The sequence below is a fragment of the Macaca mulatta genome, chromosome 18 (assembly GCF_049350105.2).
Source record: "Macaca mulatta isolate MMU2019108-1 chromosome 18, T2T-MMU8v2.0, whole genome shotgun sequence".
Lineage (NCBI taxonomy): Eukaryota > Metazoa > Chordata > Mammalia > Primates > Cercopithecidae > Macaca > Macaca mulatta.
In genome coordinates, this window is record NC_133423.1 from 75,007,655 (window position 1) to 75,023,647 (window position 15,993).

Here is a 15,993-nt window from a genome sequence, read left to right on the forward strand (position 1 = left end):
AAAGTTTCCAGACTGTATTTAGAAAATGATCATTCCACTGATAGAAAGGGAAGTGTCAGGAAGAGAAGTGATATATTTAGGGGGTACTGTGTTATGTGGGTGCTTTGAAATCTCTTCTTCCTGCATGCTTAGCTTGAAAATACAGGATCAATGCACAGATCAGACGATGGTGCAGATCTTATGATACAGTCTTAGACTCTTCAGGCTGGAAAGATCTTATATAGACATTTTGTCTGTCTTGCTCAAGCAGAATTATCCAACGTCTCAGAGGAATATAACTCAGCTGGTTTCAAAAGAGGCCTTGGAAGTTTTCTCTAACAATTTCCAAATTAATTGATTGGATAATTAATAACTTTGCACTTAGAAGTTCCTCCTTGCAGCTAACCTGAATTCCCTGGGCTGCAATTTTGATCGAATTTCTTCCTAGTTTATAGATAGGAATGTTGATGGTTTTGCTATTTCAAATGCATCTTCTGTAAACATACATTTATTTAGGACTTACACCCGGCCTGCTTCTATAAAGGATTAGAGGCACCTCCTAATATGTCCACCTAGGCTTCCTTTTCAAGAAGCTTTTCTTATTCCTGCAAAATGTCCTTCCATCTGCATGCATAAGAAGACTTTCTTTAATAATAAATGATACAGCAAAAGTAAAGCTAATAACGTACTATGCCAACTAAATAGTAACCTGTAAACAAAACAAAAGAAAACAAAAACAAAAAGAAACAAAAAATACCACCCTTTCTTATGCCAGGCAACACGGATTTTTCTCATCAGAAAATAATTCTGACCAAAACGATCAACTTTAATACCACCAGCCTCTGAATTTTAAGTTCCTTTCTTCTTTGTAGTGCCTGCTTTTGCCATTCTTAGACTTTTGTGTGTGTGTATGTGTGTGTGTGTGTGTGTGTGTGTGTGTGTGTGTATTTTTCTCTTCTACTTGACTCTGGAAAACCAGATTTTAGTAAAGCATTTAGTGAATATTGAAACCAAGGTATAAATGTAGGACACAGTACTTAAATTATTAAAGTTACCAAATGTTTGTTGCATGAATAAATGAGTGAGTGATTGCATGAATATAATTTCTGATTGTAATTAGGGTGTTCTCTTTACCTCGTTGTCTGCACTTTAACGGGAACATAGATATTAAATTGAACAAATGGCAGGTGGCAGGCAGACAAGACGAAAGAATTTTGAGGCTCTCTGCAAAGAGAAGCCGTCCTGGAAGGACAGTGGGCAGCATCTGTGATCGGCACCACCTAAAGGAAGTGGGGAGTCTTTGTTTCCAGAACCCTCAGCCAGGGCCTTCCCTGGCTCCCCTCCCTCTGCTGTCTTAGGGCTTTGTTTACACAGCCCCTTGAAGCCAGCTGTCAAGGGTGCAAACCTGGTCTGCTGTCCTTTGAAGAGGGTTCAGGTTACACACGGTAAGCCATAGAACAGATACAGGCCCAGGACTCATGATTGTATTAGTCTCCACAGAGCTGAACCCAGGCTCCTAAGAGTCCGTCCCTTCTTCCTGTGTCCTCTGTCAGCCAGCACCTTCTGCAGCTCTGATTCTTTGGTCATTGGTCCTTCTTCTCTGTACCTGAGGCTAAGCCTGAGTCACGCTGTTCTCAAGATCCTTCCTGTTTCAGCTGCATGTTTGATGTTTACACTTCAGACAGAGAACTCACTTCACTGCAGGCTTCTGAGGCCCCTTCCAATCCATCCTTCACTCTCACAGTCTGTTTTGAATGTCTGTTTTTCTTGGGTACCACTTGTCAGTTGTCCACACCCAGCTGATCTTCCTTTCCCCTCCATTATTAAACGTCTTTTAAATAGCTCATCACTGCACTCTTAGTAAGTTCAACTTTCCGTCCAGCTTTTTATCTTTTCTGCTTTCAACACCTGGGCTCAAATCTTAGCTCTGACATTTGATTGATAGGTGACCTTTAAAAAGTTATTTAATCTCTCTGAGATGCAAATTTATCCTTTGTAAAATGGGCAAAATTGCATGCATAGAGTTGTGATGATCAAAAGAAAACATGTATGTAAAGCCCATAGCACTCAATCAGGCACTTAGAACCTTGTTAAAATGTAAATATTCCTCCTACTTAAAAAAATTATTTTAAGTTTTGGGATACATGTGCAGCATGTGCAGGTTTGTTACACAGGTAAACGTGTGCATGGTGGTTTGCTGCACCTATCAACCCATCACCTAGGTATTAAGCCCAGCATGCATTAGCTATTTACCCTGATGCTTTCCCTCCCCCAACCCCTGACTCTTAACTTTTAAACATGTCTCCATTCCTTCTCTCTAGAAAAGTATTTGGACTTTCTTTTATTCTTTCGCCTCCTTTAAAGACACACAAGGAGTTCTCACCTCTCTGTAGTCATGATCATTGTAGAAACTTTTCAGTCTATGCAGGCTTCCTTTCAACACAGGCTTTTCTAAAGAGTAATTATACAGCAAGAGACCAGGATTTGGTACAGACTACAATACTCACACGTGCCCACATCATTTGGAGGAGGGCATTCATTTCCCAATGAAGGAACATTTTTTTTTTTTTTTAAACTAGGAGTGGTGATCTGGGACTGAATATAATAGGCGATAGCTTGTATTAGGTGTTTTTTTCTTTTTCAAATCAAGCTGATTTCTAACAAAGTTTTGAAAGGTATTTAGATAATTTGTAGATGAGCAAGTGACAATTTTTCTGTGAGCAAGAGTGACTTTCCCTGTTTTAAATGTGTCACTTTTCTTATTATATTGGAAAGTGGGAGTGAGGGGTTAGAAGGATAGAGGATAATAGAAGAAAGTATTATAGTCAGGGAAGAATGGGACACTACCCTGAGTTTATATCACTGATCACTGAGGACGTTAATTCACAACTTCGTGTGGCAGGTTGTGTTTTCTTGTTCTACCTATCTTGTGAGGAGCATTTGCTGTTGTATGTTACAATGATACAGAGGAACAGGTAGGAGAGGAACAAAAAAGTATTGGGCAAAACAGATATTTCATACTACTTAGAACAGAGATGGGATGATACAAATTGCTATGTTCGCAATACGGTTCATATATTTGGGGAAAAAAATAGCGATACTCCAATCTTCATCCCATCCCCCTCTTTCTCGAGCAAGAAAAGGAGAACGAGGAGCAGCAGGTAGGTAGGAGGGGAGTGTATGACGTGAGGAACAGGCAAGGACACAGCATGTCCAGGAGGAAAAAAGGGGAGAAAAAAATGTATACAAGATAAACAACAACAACAACAACAACAAAAGAGACTACAGCAAGAACCTATGGTTTTGGGTTCCTTACGTAGAAATCGACGCATTTAAAATATCCAGAATTAAGGTTGAAGAAGAACACTCCATCCACCTCTTCTCAAATTATTTTCTTTACCAATACTACTTTCTTTTGTCTTTAAACTGTGAACCGCCAGCCTACCGTGCCTCGTTCTTATAATTATACACATCAGTGCTGAAAGTTTCCTGGGAGATATTTCCTGTAGACTAAAGATAGCACCTGTGGGCATCTCGGATCAATGAATCATGGTGGCTGGAGCCCTGCATTGAGACTGGTTCAGGGGCTCAGTCTGTTCTCAATCGGTAGGGCGATGGGATCCATCAATGCTGGGATTGGCTAATGCTGTCTGCCACAGGTTTGGGGTGGGAGGAGTTGTAGGGAGAGCCACTTAAGTGGTGCCATCCATGCTAAGAGACTGAGACTCTCATTTATGAGGAGGTTCAGAGACATTAATCCATTTGCCAAAAGGCACACAGCTACTTAGTATTTTTCCAAATTTAAATTTAAAATTTTCCAATTTATCTAAAACAAACAAAAAAAAGGTTCAGGGCCAGGGGGAAAAATGAAGATTAAGAGGATTAACCATCCTGAAAATGAAAAACAATTTGCCTTCAAGGCATTTAGAACTGAAAATAAATCTTCCTGAAGCCTTTCGTCAGACACTTTATCAAAATTGCTAGGAGCTCTGACTAGCTCTCTTGCAACGGCCTGGGATCCTTCTCCCCAATTTCAGAGGAGTTTCAACATCTATAATATTAAAGACTGACTATTTCTTCTAGGGGAAGAATTTTTCTTAGTGCTTGGATAAAGAGATGAAGTATTAAGTCACTTTAAACTATTATTCATGTAGGATTAATAGATATTTGAATTTAACTTCAGAATCTTTTAAATGACACCCCACTTAGTATAATTTTTAAAAAGTTCTTTCTGCAGTGTATCGAATAAAAGTCCCAGATGGGATTTGGACTAGGTTTTAACTAATCATGGTAGCAGGCAGTAGTCTCAGTTCTAGAATAAATAGCACTCCAAGTAAGAGACTTATGTTCTTCATCAGTGCCAGGCTGCAACGACATGCTTTGAGAGAACTCTGGCCCCTAAATGTCTCCTCTACTTGCCTGGAAATTTACTATTAAACATTCAGAATTTTTTGAAAATATTAATATTCTCGGGTGATATGCCATTTCAAATTTATTGTTAGCTAATAAGTAAGGAAGAAGGAAAAGCTAGTGATGAGGTGGAGCGATTTGTTAATAGCTGTGGGATAAGAGAAGAGAGTGACCGAAATAATCGTTTTCCAAGAGTAGTTACAGGAGGGGTTTTGCTGGCCCAAAGATGGACTTCATTGTCTCAAAACTACTCCTAACACCACAATGTTTAACTGACCTTAGGCCTTATATGTCTGAGGACCCAATGACTAACACTAAGCAGCTGATGAAAAACCACCCACATAAATAAACCCTCAAGATGCCTTTGGAAAATAGAAAAGAAAAGAGAAAAACAATGTAAGAAAGTGTAGGAGTGCCTTCTCTTCAACATTTCTGAGAGAAGATGGGAGTTGAAAACCTTAAACAAAATGTTGCCCCAATCTCACTTGCCTAATTTTAGTTATCTTGGTTCAGGGCTATGATTCATCCCTAAAGCTGTGAATTGCTGAGGAGGAAGGAGGGAAAAAAATCGACTTAAATGTCAAAGAAGTAGGAACATAAATATAGTTTTCTTTTTTGAGGAACTAGAATTCCAGGATATGGGGATCTTTTTTCTCATAAGGGACTGAATCCTTCAAACTTCTAGAAAAATAATGATCTGCAGTCCAAACATCATCAAGGAATGAAAGACAGAACTGATTATGACTCATGTCATGTCTGAATTTTTGCCTTTTTAGTGTGTTTTCCTTTTTTTCTTTTGTATCTCTTTCAATCTGGTTAAACTATTAATTAATTAATTAATTTTGAGACAGGGTCTCTCTCTGTTGCCCAGGCTGGGGTGCAGTGGCTCAATCATGGCTCACTGCAGCCTCGACTTCCTGGGTTCAAGTGATCCTCCCACCTCAGCCTTCCAAGCAGCTGGGGCTGCAGGTGCGCACCACTACACCTGGCTGATTTTTGTAGTTTTTGTAGAGACGAGGTTTTGCCATGTTGCCCAGGCTGGTCTCAAATTCCTGGACCCAAACAATCTGCCCACTTCGGCCTCCCAAAGTGCTGGGATTACAGGTGTAAGTCACCGTGCCTGGCCAATCTGGTTAAACTAGAGGTCACTAACAATTGTATGCAGTCGAAGATGACGGAGGTTTAATGTGTAGACTGTAATGACAAAGGGAACTCATAAACTAGGTGAGTGTGAAACGAATAGAGGTAAGTAGAACTATGAGAAATGATTCTAGGGGATGTGATGGTAGCACAGGGAAGGAAGATATGTTTAGATGGTTGTCTAAGGTTCTCTTGTGATCCTTTTGTGGATCATAATCATGATGATTGAGTTTTCACAGTAATATATGAGATGTGCTTCCTTCAAACCTTGTGATGATATCGGCACATTATCCATCTTACATAAACATAGGAAAAAAAAGTTCTCTTTCCTGCCAAAGAATAGGGGACAACAGAGATGGTTTGGGGAAACTCCATCCTAAGTAAAATGTTTTCAGTTTAGTAGGTGTTCTCCTGTCCACTTATCACCACTTTGAATTTCCGTAAGTGGGGAGGGAGGAAATAGCAGTCACTAACTCATAACCAGTTCAACATCTTCACCCTCTGAAGGAGCTGGCCCTCTACCATCAGCCTAGCTGTCATCTGCATGTTTGTCTCTTTCTGCTCTGAAAACTTCTGAGCAGTAAAAGAAATATATGGTGGTCACAAAAATATGGTCCAGGACATTAGAGGAGGGTCATACTCCTCTACATCCTCTACATTTCAGTGATCCTCCACATCCTGAAGCTATGAGAGTAGCCCAGGGCACGATTGTGATGTTGATTTCAGCCCCTACCCACCACCCCTGTCCTCAGTCTCCTCAGAGCACCCTTCTCATCTTCCTCATGGCTCTGCATCTTCCTGTTCTCCTCTTACCTGGATATCGCAGTGGACAAGAGCAGTTCCTCTATCTTATCACCCAAGACCCAAAGTATCACTCAGCGAATGTGACCAATGCATCTTGATGACAACCTAACAGGATACTCAGGAGGTGGAAAGGACTCTAGAGGTTGCTGGTTTAAGTGACTTTCCTGCCCATTGCAATTCTTTTCTTGCATCTTCAGAAAGATGTTAACCCCACAGCCATGACTACCTAGCATTGTGTCTAGTGGAGAGATACTTTAAGGTCCATAGAAGATATTTTTTTCAGAAGGGTCCTTGGCCTCCCTCGTTTCATGTCACCTTGGTCCACTGCCTTTATTACAAATCCAGTTCTTTTAATTTAATTTTCTGAGCATCTGCTAGGTGTGCCAAAATACAATGAAGATTTGTTTCTGTTTTTTATTTCCATTTTTTTTTTAAGCTCATGTGGCAATGTTTTGGGTCCAATTCTGTTCTCCAAATAGACATATTGAAGTCCTAACTCCTACTATCGGTGAATGTGACCTTATTTGGAAATAGAGTCTTTGTAGATCTAATCAAGCCACCAAGTTTGTGGTAGTTTGTTCTGACGATTCTTGAAAACTAACACATGTAGTAAAAAGGCAAAGAGGAAGGGCAACTGAAAGCCAAAGAAAGAAAGAAGGGTTTTTTTCTTGGCTTAATTTACTGATGCGTTGGTGTTAATTTTTGATTAAAACGATCCAGAATTGTTCCACACAAACGCTTGACAAATAATTCATGAGAGGCTGTCTCTGTCGGGTTCTTTAAAATACAATATACTCTGCTATTTAAATAAATTCCCATGCACAAGAGTCAGCCGTTTTTCAGTGCTCTTGATTAACAAATAGGTTTGTTTTCCTTAACTCGATGGCATTGATTTTTTTGTTTTATTTATTTTGTCTTTTAATATTTTATTGAGGAACATAATATAAATGCACGAATAGTAATGTTATTTCATCAAAATACGGAATCAATGGCACTTAAAAATATGAGTTATCTGTAATATATTTTTCAGGTCCAAATGGAATTCTATCTATTTTCTACATTTCAAGACTCTAAAGAATGTACTCTCTATAAACAGCATTTAGAATTAAATCAGGTCTGGCTTAAAATAATCAATTTCAGTGGTTTCCTGTGGAGTGCTGTTCTTTGTTCACAAACAGCACAAATACAGTTAAGGACTACAGTCATATGCTGCAAAACAACATTTCAGTTAATGATGCATATAATATGGTGGTCCCATAAGATTATAATACTGTACTTTTACTGTATTTTTCTATGTTTGGATATATTTAGATAAACAAATACTTACCATTGTCTGAGAGTTGCCCACAGCATTCAGTACAGTAATTTGCTGCATAGGTGTGCACCTTCGGAGCAATACGCCACACGATATAGCCTAAGTGTGTAGTAGGCTAGACCATCTAGCTTTGTGTAAGTGTACTCTATGATGTTTGCACAGTGAAATAACTTAATGATGCATTTCTCAGAATGTAACCCCATCATTACATGTTGTATGACTATATTTATATTTTCAAACAAAACATTTTTAAGGCCTTCAAATTGTAATACGTATTGAGTGCCCAAGTTTAAAAATGTATGTCAAGAACCTTCACATATCCAATTTGCAAGCATGGCCACATTCTATAAGCTTCTCCAAGACAATCTCCTCTATTATGTCACTCAATTATCTGAAAAATTCAAGAGTCTTAAGAAAAAGTTCTTGTATGTACTTCATGCCCGAGCAAATGTTCAAGAATTGGGATACATGTATATTCTTATTGACCAGAAATTTTAATTTTTTTCAGAAGCCGTTCTGGATTTAAAAGAATCCAGAACGGCTTCTGAAAAGATTGGATTGTTTCTGCTTCTTAGAGATGAGGGGTTCAGCTTATGATCAATGCAGAGCACATCTGTTGCCCCTCTCTACAAAGGCACTGGGGTACAGACATCAGATCTAAAGTCACAATCAATGTATTGCACTGCTCCACCTGTAGGATGTTTCTGCCCCACTTACTGTAGGAGACACACCGTCTGAGCCTCGGTGATAATACAAGCACCTGGACTATCACAAGTGCAGGGTTAGGACTACTTACTTGAGTGTGGTGAGTTCTGTAAGGGATGGCTGAGTAGCCTTGAGATAGCTTTCTCTCCGTGCAGCAACTTTTGGAGAAGGCTTGGGACTCGTGTCTGAGTCTCCACTGTCTTCATCCCCCATGGCCTTGATATAACTACCACTCCGCATTCTTCGGCATGGAATTTCATCATCTTTACCTCGAGGGGTGTACCCTGTCCATTCATCTTGAGGAACCTATTCAAATAGAAAACAGATAAATCACGTTTTACAAAATCCTACCTTTTTCTTTTCTTCCCCCCCTTTTTTTTTTAGATTTAACATTTCTAATTTTTATGAGTACGTAGTAAGTATATATGGAGTACATGAGCTATTTTGATACAAGCATATGATGTGTAATAATCACATCAGGGTAAATGGGGTATCCATCACCTCAAGCATTTGTCATATCTTTGTGTTATAAACATTCCAATTATCCTCTTAGTTATTTTAAAACGTATAAATAAGACCAAGTGTTTTTTTTTTTTTTTTTTTTTTGGTATGGTACTGCATGTTGGTAATATAATTATCTGAAACTTTAGACATTAACCTTTCAATAACAATATTGTATTGTAATAGGCTCAAGAATATTTTGAATACATACAAATCCATGTCTCTCAATCTTTAACATGACTCATGTATTAGGAAAAATTAAAACCATTGGCTTTGAATCATTTGTACATCTCAGTTTTCTCACGCTGATAATAGTTGAGTCAGGCATAAGAATGCCATTGGAAAGGAGAGCAATTTTATTTAAGCTTTCCAGTGATTTGTTTTCAATTGCCATTTAAGATTCGGGAATGTTTTCTGATTGATCTATGCCTTCCTTGAACCTTTTGACTTTACCATCTCATATCCAGTCTGTCTTCTTCCTAAACCAGTGGTCTCCACCAGCTGCATTTACTCCCCAATCACTTATTCTTTCTGAATCTTTCTTAATTTGGATTCAGCTTCCAAAGATCTGCTTAAAGCACTCTCTAAAAGTTTTCAATGATCTCCTTCTGGAAGATAATGGCATTTTCTTGCTTTTATTTTTTGTTGGCCTCTGCACACCCATGCACACACTTACATACAAATGACTCCTCTTGCAAGTTTCTCCCCTTTTGGCCTTCTGATTCTGTGACTTACCTGGTATAGCTACTACTTGTCTGAATTGTTCCTTTCCTTTTGCTTTGCTGGATCCTACTCTAAGTCCCTAACTGTGGGTACCACAACAAAATAATGCTGTTAGTGCACTGCTCTTTTTTTTCTTTCCACAGTCATTTTCTCCGAGTTCAGCAGAACATTGCACTATGTTTTAGAAGCTGTCTTCGTGGCTTTCTCTTAAGTTCCTCTTAGATTTTCCACTTCAACATGAACTCAACCTAGATCTCATTCCTTCTTCATTTTTCATGATGTGAAAAAAGATGCATAGTAGCCACTCTTTTTATCCATTAAGAAGTAACATAGCAAACATCCTACAGTGCACAGAGCACTCACTGCACAAGGCTTAAGTAAAAGAGACCAAAAAAGGGGGAGGCTTGTTCTTGCCCTCAACATATTTATAACAGAGACGAGAAGAGAAACGAGAGTTAGCAGTAATGGTGATGGGAAAGGAGGATCCGGGAAAGGAGGATCCAGGAAAGGTTCCCTGGAATTGGCCAGGTTTGCAATGAGAAAATAAAAAGGCTTTTAATACTTTGATATTAACAATTTACTGCTTATACATTAAAATAAAATGGTACTTCATTATTAACATTAACTCTGCTAAAAAAAAATTTGCCTACAAGATCTCATTTCATCAATATGACAACCTGTGCATATTTTTCTGTTTTTCTCAGGTGAGAAGCAGGAGCTCAGAGAAGGTAAGTAACTTGCCAAAGGACACACAGCTAAAACAGCAGCACTACAGTTGGAAGTGTTTAACTCCTAAGATAAAATTACATTAATCAAAATTTTATGATTCATAATATATCATGTTGAAATCTAAAGTGTTAAGAAAATTGTCCACAATAGCGCACACACATATCAGACAGAGATTTCTAGATATTATAGGTTCTAAGGAAGTGAGAATAGATGTTTTACTAAAAGAGGATCATTCTTTCCTTTTTAATTGTGAATTTACTTGTATAACTTGAAATTTTAGATCTAAGAACTTCAGATTGAAGAAATGCTACTATTCGTGGACTTTAAAATAGTGGTTTGTAGGTTCTAATTCTGAAAAGTACTAATCAAGATGAAGCATCACCCTGCAGCATGTTCATTTCATTTAATCAATTCTTATATTGTGCTCTTGTGTGCAGGCACTGTTCTAAGCACTTTATAAATGTCAGCTCATTTGATCCACACAGTGGAGGGGTATATTACTATTATTCCCATTTTACAAAGGAGGACACTAAAGTTATGTAACTCACCCAGAGTTACAGCTAAGAAGGGGCTGAGTTCCAATGAGGCAGTTCTTGGGGCCACATATTGACCACTGTTTGATGCTCCTTGTCTTTTGCTTTGTGGCACCTGCAAAACTGAGCAATTATAGTCCCGGACACCTTTGTGCTCATCACATTTGATACACTTGCCATTTATTAATTATGCTAGTAACAATGTCATGTTTTTACTTTGTTAGGTAAAAGCATCAAAATCACCACAGCAACAAAGATTTCTCAGGAAATTGTAAATGCTGAGAACAGTCTTGTTTTCCTTGCATTGGCAGGTGACTCACTGCATAGATAGGATCACGTTCAGAGCCTCATTACAGGCTTAGCAATTGCATTTTAAAAATTAACTTGGTACAGCTGAGGGTCATAGATGATGCACCCCACACTTGCTATTTCTCAATATTGGTGTGAAGTTCATAAGCATTGCTCTCTGGAGTATATCAGAGAGTAATGACAAACTGATTAGCTCATATGGCTTATGCAACAAAACAAGGCAAATTTTGTTCAGATATTTTGTTCAAAGTTGAGACCAGCCTGGCCAACATGGTGAAACCCCGACTCTACTAAAAATACTAAGATTAGCCAGGTATGGTGGCGGGCACCTATAGTCCCAGCTACTAGGGAGGCTGAGGCAGGAGAATCTCTTGAACCCAGGAGGCAGAGGTTGCAGTGAGCTGAGATCGTGCCACTGCACTCTACTCTATGTGGAAACTACTACTAAAACAGTCTGTAATTGTTGTTTAGGGAATCAGCTGAGAAGTATTTAACCTGTAGATCTTTCAATTAATCATACTTTTCAAATGATGGCAGCTAAGAAGTTGTGTGGAAGCGACTTCCATTGGAGTGGAATTTGAATAGTAATACATTATTTATATACCTAAAGGTAGCATACAACAAGATTACACATAAAATAATACAGTAATCAGTTCTAGGGAAAGTGTAAAGACAGAAAATCGAGACCTTGGAGAAGAAAAACACAGTTGCTGAACTGCAAGGGCCATTACCATCGGTATAATCGAGTCAGTTTTTATTTTTTGTTTATTAAACACTAAAGCAAAAGGGAGACGTTACTTAGGTGGATAGTTTTAGAAAAAAGCATATAAAGTGGTAAGCATACCAGGTCCAAAGAGTGAAATGTTAATCCCTTTTGATTGGAAAGAAAGGGGGAATTACATGGCTGCAGCTGCTATTGTGAGCTGGACAGAGGTTGCTGTGTCTTTCCATTTCAGCTGCACAGAGAGAAAAGATTTAGGAAAATCCAAAGAAAAAGATAACCTTGCAGCTGTCTCAGAAAAGCCTGCATTATTACTGTGGTGGCAGTTTCAGGAAGTCTTGGTGGAAGGAAAGCTGGAGCAGAGACAAAGAGTGCAGGACCTCATTGATTTTAGGCTGGTGGGATGCCCTGTGTGTGTGTACCAGCTTAGGAGGTGGTTGGACTCAACAAACATAAACAAACAATAATAAAAACAAAATAATACAGGTTAGATTTTACAGTAGTTATGGATGAGAAAAAAGGATTAATTGCTTTTTAATTATTACGTTTAAGCATTAGCACTTCAACAGAAATCTTAATTTTTGTTAAAACAAAATGAGGATTAGTGTGCATTCTCTGTTTCAGTGATAGCCCATCTATCACTGAAACCACATGTTATCATTCGGAAAACCGGAAGAGCTGCCCTTGACTAAGAAATGGCCATGATCAAGGGCTAACGCCCTCTAATTACAAGATAGGGATTTTTTTTTTTTGAGATAGTGTCTTGCTCTGTTGCCTGAGCTGGAGTACAGTGGCGTGATCTTAGCTCGCCACAACCTCCACCTCCCGGTTCAAGTGATTCTCCTGCCTCAGCTTCTTCAGTAGCTAAAATTACAGCCCTCTGCCACCACGTCCAGCTAATTTTTGTATTGTTAGTAGAGACAGGGTTTTGCCATGTTGGCCAGGCTGGTCTTGAACGTACTGAAATAATTATTTCAATATCTTTTTTTGTTTTTTGAGATGGCGTCTCGCTCTGTCACCCAGACTGGAGTGCAGTGGCACGATCTCAGCTCACTGCAACCTCTGCCTTCTGGGTTCAAGAGATTCTCCTGCCTCAGCCTCCCTAGTAGCTGGGACTATAGGTGGCCGCCACCATGCCTGGCTAATTTTAGTATTTTTAGTAGAGTCGGGGTTTCGCCATGTTGGCCAGGCTGGTCTCAAACTCCTGACGTCATGATCTGCCTGCCTCCGCCTCCCAAAGTGCTGGGATTGCAGGGGTGAGCCACTGTGCCCAGCCAGGATGAGAATGCTTTCTGAATTGAAATGATGTCATGGGCACTGAAGGATGGGCCATTCTAATGAAGGTTGTAGTCTATTCAGTCACAGAACAGGAGAAAATAAAATACCACCTAATGGGGCATGCTCATATTTTCTGTCTCTCTTCCTGCCTCGCTCCCTTATTTCTTTACTTCTGCAGGTATTTTTTAATTGTTTATTTGCCAGCCATGGTTTGGGTGCTGGGAATACACACTAGCAAATAATACAAACGTTGGTCTCATTCCATGTAATTTATATTCTAGAAGGAGAGCTAGAAGAGACAGCGAATAGACAAGCACCTGATAAATGAACAAGATATTTTCAGACAGCATAAATGCTATAAGGAAATAAGATAAGGGGGTGTGCCAGGGTAGCTGGAGGGGGGCTGCTTCAACTTCTCCTTCAGTGAAACCCCCTGAAGAAGTAACATCTGAGAGATTTGATGACCAGAAGAGCCAGCCTTGGAAGGATCTAGGGGAAGAGCTTCCAGGCAGAAGGATCAGCCGGTGCGAAGTATCTAGAGTAAGAAGAAGATTGGAGTAATTGCAGCCCTAGGAATGAAAATGCCAGCCTGGTCAGAGAGCACTGAGCAAGAGAAGCAAAGGGGGTCAGGTCACATAGCTCATGTCAGGCTATCTCAAGTCTTCCTTAAAGTTGAATCTGCTCTCCCAAAACTCCCTCCAACTACTTCAGCCTAAATTAATCTTTTCCTTTATGAAATTTATAGCATGTACCATCTATATAAGGGGTCAGCAGAATATAGCTTGCAGACTAAATCTGTTTCATCATCTATTTTTGTAAATAAAGTTTTATCGATACATGGCATGCCCATTCATTCTGTGTTATCTATGGCTGACTTTGAGCTACAAGGGCAGAGCTTTATGGTAGCGATGGAGACAATATGGCTCATAGAGAAAGTATCCCAACCCTCGGTCCACATGATTATACTGAGTACTTAAATAATCACGAAGTGCTGTTTTATGGACATGGCTCTTTGTCTTTGTTTCATCTCTCCAACTACTCCATAAGCTTACTGAAATCACGGGAAGCTGTATTGCCAAAGGATTAGAGGGTGGCCTCTGCAATTAAACTGCCCGGACTTGAATTCCAGGTTTGAATTTTTGCTGGGTAAATTACTAGGTACATCCTTGGGTGAGTTAATTAACTTATCTGTGCCTCAGTTTCCTATCCCATAGAATTATGTGTGGATGAAATGAGGTAATGTCCATAGGCACATAGGAAGTGTTTAATAAAGTTCTGTTTGATGGGAGTTCTTCACTGTACACTGTACTCTGCCATGTTACTGAGCACACAGACACCACCTGATGATGAATGACTTTGGCTTTCCAAGACTCTGATGCCTACCTTCAATTTTCTTTGGCAAGTTAGGAGCAAAAATAGTCTCTCTCCACTTCCAATTGGTTCTTTTTAATTTTTGTAGAGATGAGGTCTTGCTCTGTTGCCCAGGCTGCTCCTCAAACTCCTGGGCTCAAGTGATCCCCTCCCCCCAGCCTCCTGAATAGCTGGGACTACAGGCACCTGCCACCACACCTGGCTTTCTTCATGGCTACTTTTAAAGAATATGGTCAATGATAAAAATCTTGGGCATTAAAAGTAGTGGCATTTATTATTAAAAGCAGTGGATTAAAAGCAGTGGCTGCCATATTTCTATCCACTATATATTCTAGTATAAGAATATAAGTGCAAATGGACTATATATAAAATTTGCAAAATTGTAAAAATTTCTTTCATGGTAAGAAAACGGTTCTCCTAAGTTGGCCCACGGGCACAAACAGGTATTTGTGTCTCTGCCGGGAGCTTTGGAAGTGGACTAGCTTTTGGAGCTGACATTTCCCCTCACTTTAGGTTTTCCTGAACTCAGTTGAAAGAGGAACACATGGCCGGATGTGGTGGCTCACGCCTATAATCCCAACGTTTGGGAGTCCGAGACGGGCAGATCATGAGGCAAGGAGTTCAAGTCCAGCCTGGCCAACATATAAAACCCCGTCTCTATTAAAAATACAAAAAAATAGCTGGGCATTGTGGTGGGCACCTGTAATCCCAGCTACTCAGGAAGCTGAGGCGGGAGAATTGCTTGAACCCGTGAGTCGGAGGTTGTGGTGAGCTGAGATCATGTCACTGCACATTTTACTGAATCTAAGACACTAATGCAATTGTCCCAACATTTTTCGTGTTGCTAAGAAAGAAATAAACATCACCAATAAATTCTGACACTCCATAGAATATATGATTTATCCCAATATCCAAAATGCTAAAACGTGGAAACTATGGCTCTTAGAATAAATTAAAAACTCTTTTAAAATATGTATGAAAAGAAAAACAAGAAATGGATTTATTCTGGGATAGTAACTGTCGAACTTAATGTTCACATTTAGTAATGACCAAATTAATAACAGCAATTACATTTATCATGACATGCTTTTGGAAAAAAATCATAACTTCACATAATGTCTCATGATCCTTACAACCATCATGAAGGATATGAGGAGTAAATATTATAACCTCAGTTTGTCATATAGAGAAACTGAGGTCCGGAGACATTAGTAACTAGTGTAGGGTGACACTGTGCCCAAGTTGAGGTCTGCCACTGACAGTTCAGGAATCTCCCCCATCCCCTTCTAGCATATTCTAGCATATTCATATATGACATATGACATGTCTTTTGGGTAACAATTATTTTTTGATAAACTACAAAGCACATATTTCAGATAAGAAAATAATGTCATAGTGCTTTAAGGTCTGTCTGAAGGCAAAAAATTGATAAACAAACAATGAGTTACAATCCCTTGAAAGAAAAGTTACAAGAA

At 39.2% G+C, this 15,993-nt stretch overlaps 1 protein-coding gene and 1 non-coding gene across 13 annotated transcripts in view; one reads left to right on the plus strand and one right to left on the minus strand.

Annotated features, from left to right (window-relative positions):
• The window catches only part of DLGAP1 (DLG associated protein 1), a 968,455-nt gene that overhangs the window by 293,504 nt on the left and 658,958 nt on the right, over window positions 1-15,993 (minus strand). For all 12 annotated transcript variants that reach the window (XM_028838188.2, XM_028838186.2, XM_077974916.1 and 9 more), the window contains one exon: window positions 8,445-8,659. In XM_028838188.2, coding sequence (XP_028694021.1) covers window positions 8,445-8,659 — 215 coding nt within the window. The remainder of the gene's footprint in view (window positions 1-8,444; window positions 8,660-15,993) is intronic.
• Window positions 5,727-5,830, plus strand: LOC114673900 (small nucleolar RNA U13). The gene has a single exon (XR_003724750.1). It is a non-coding gene; the product is annotated as a small nucleolar RNA U13 (small nucleolar RNA).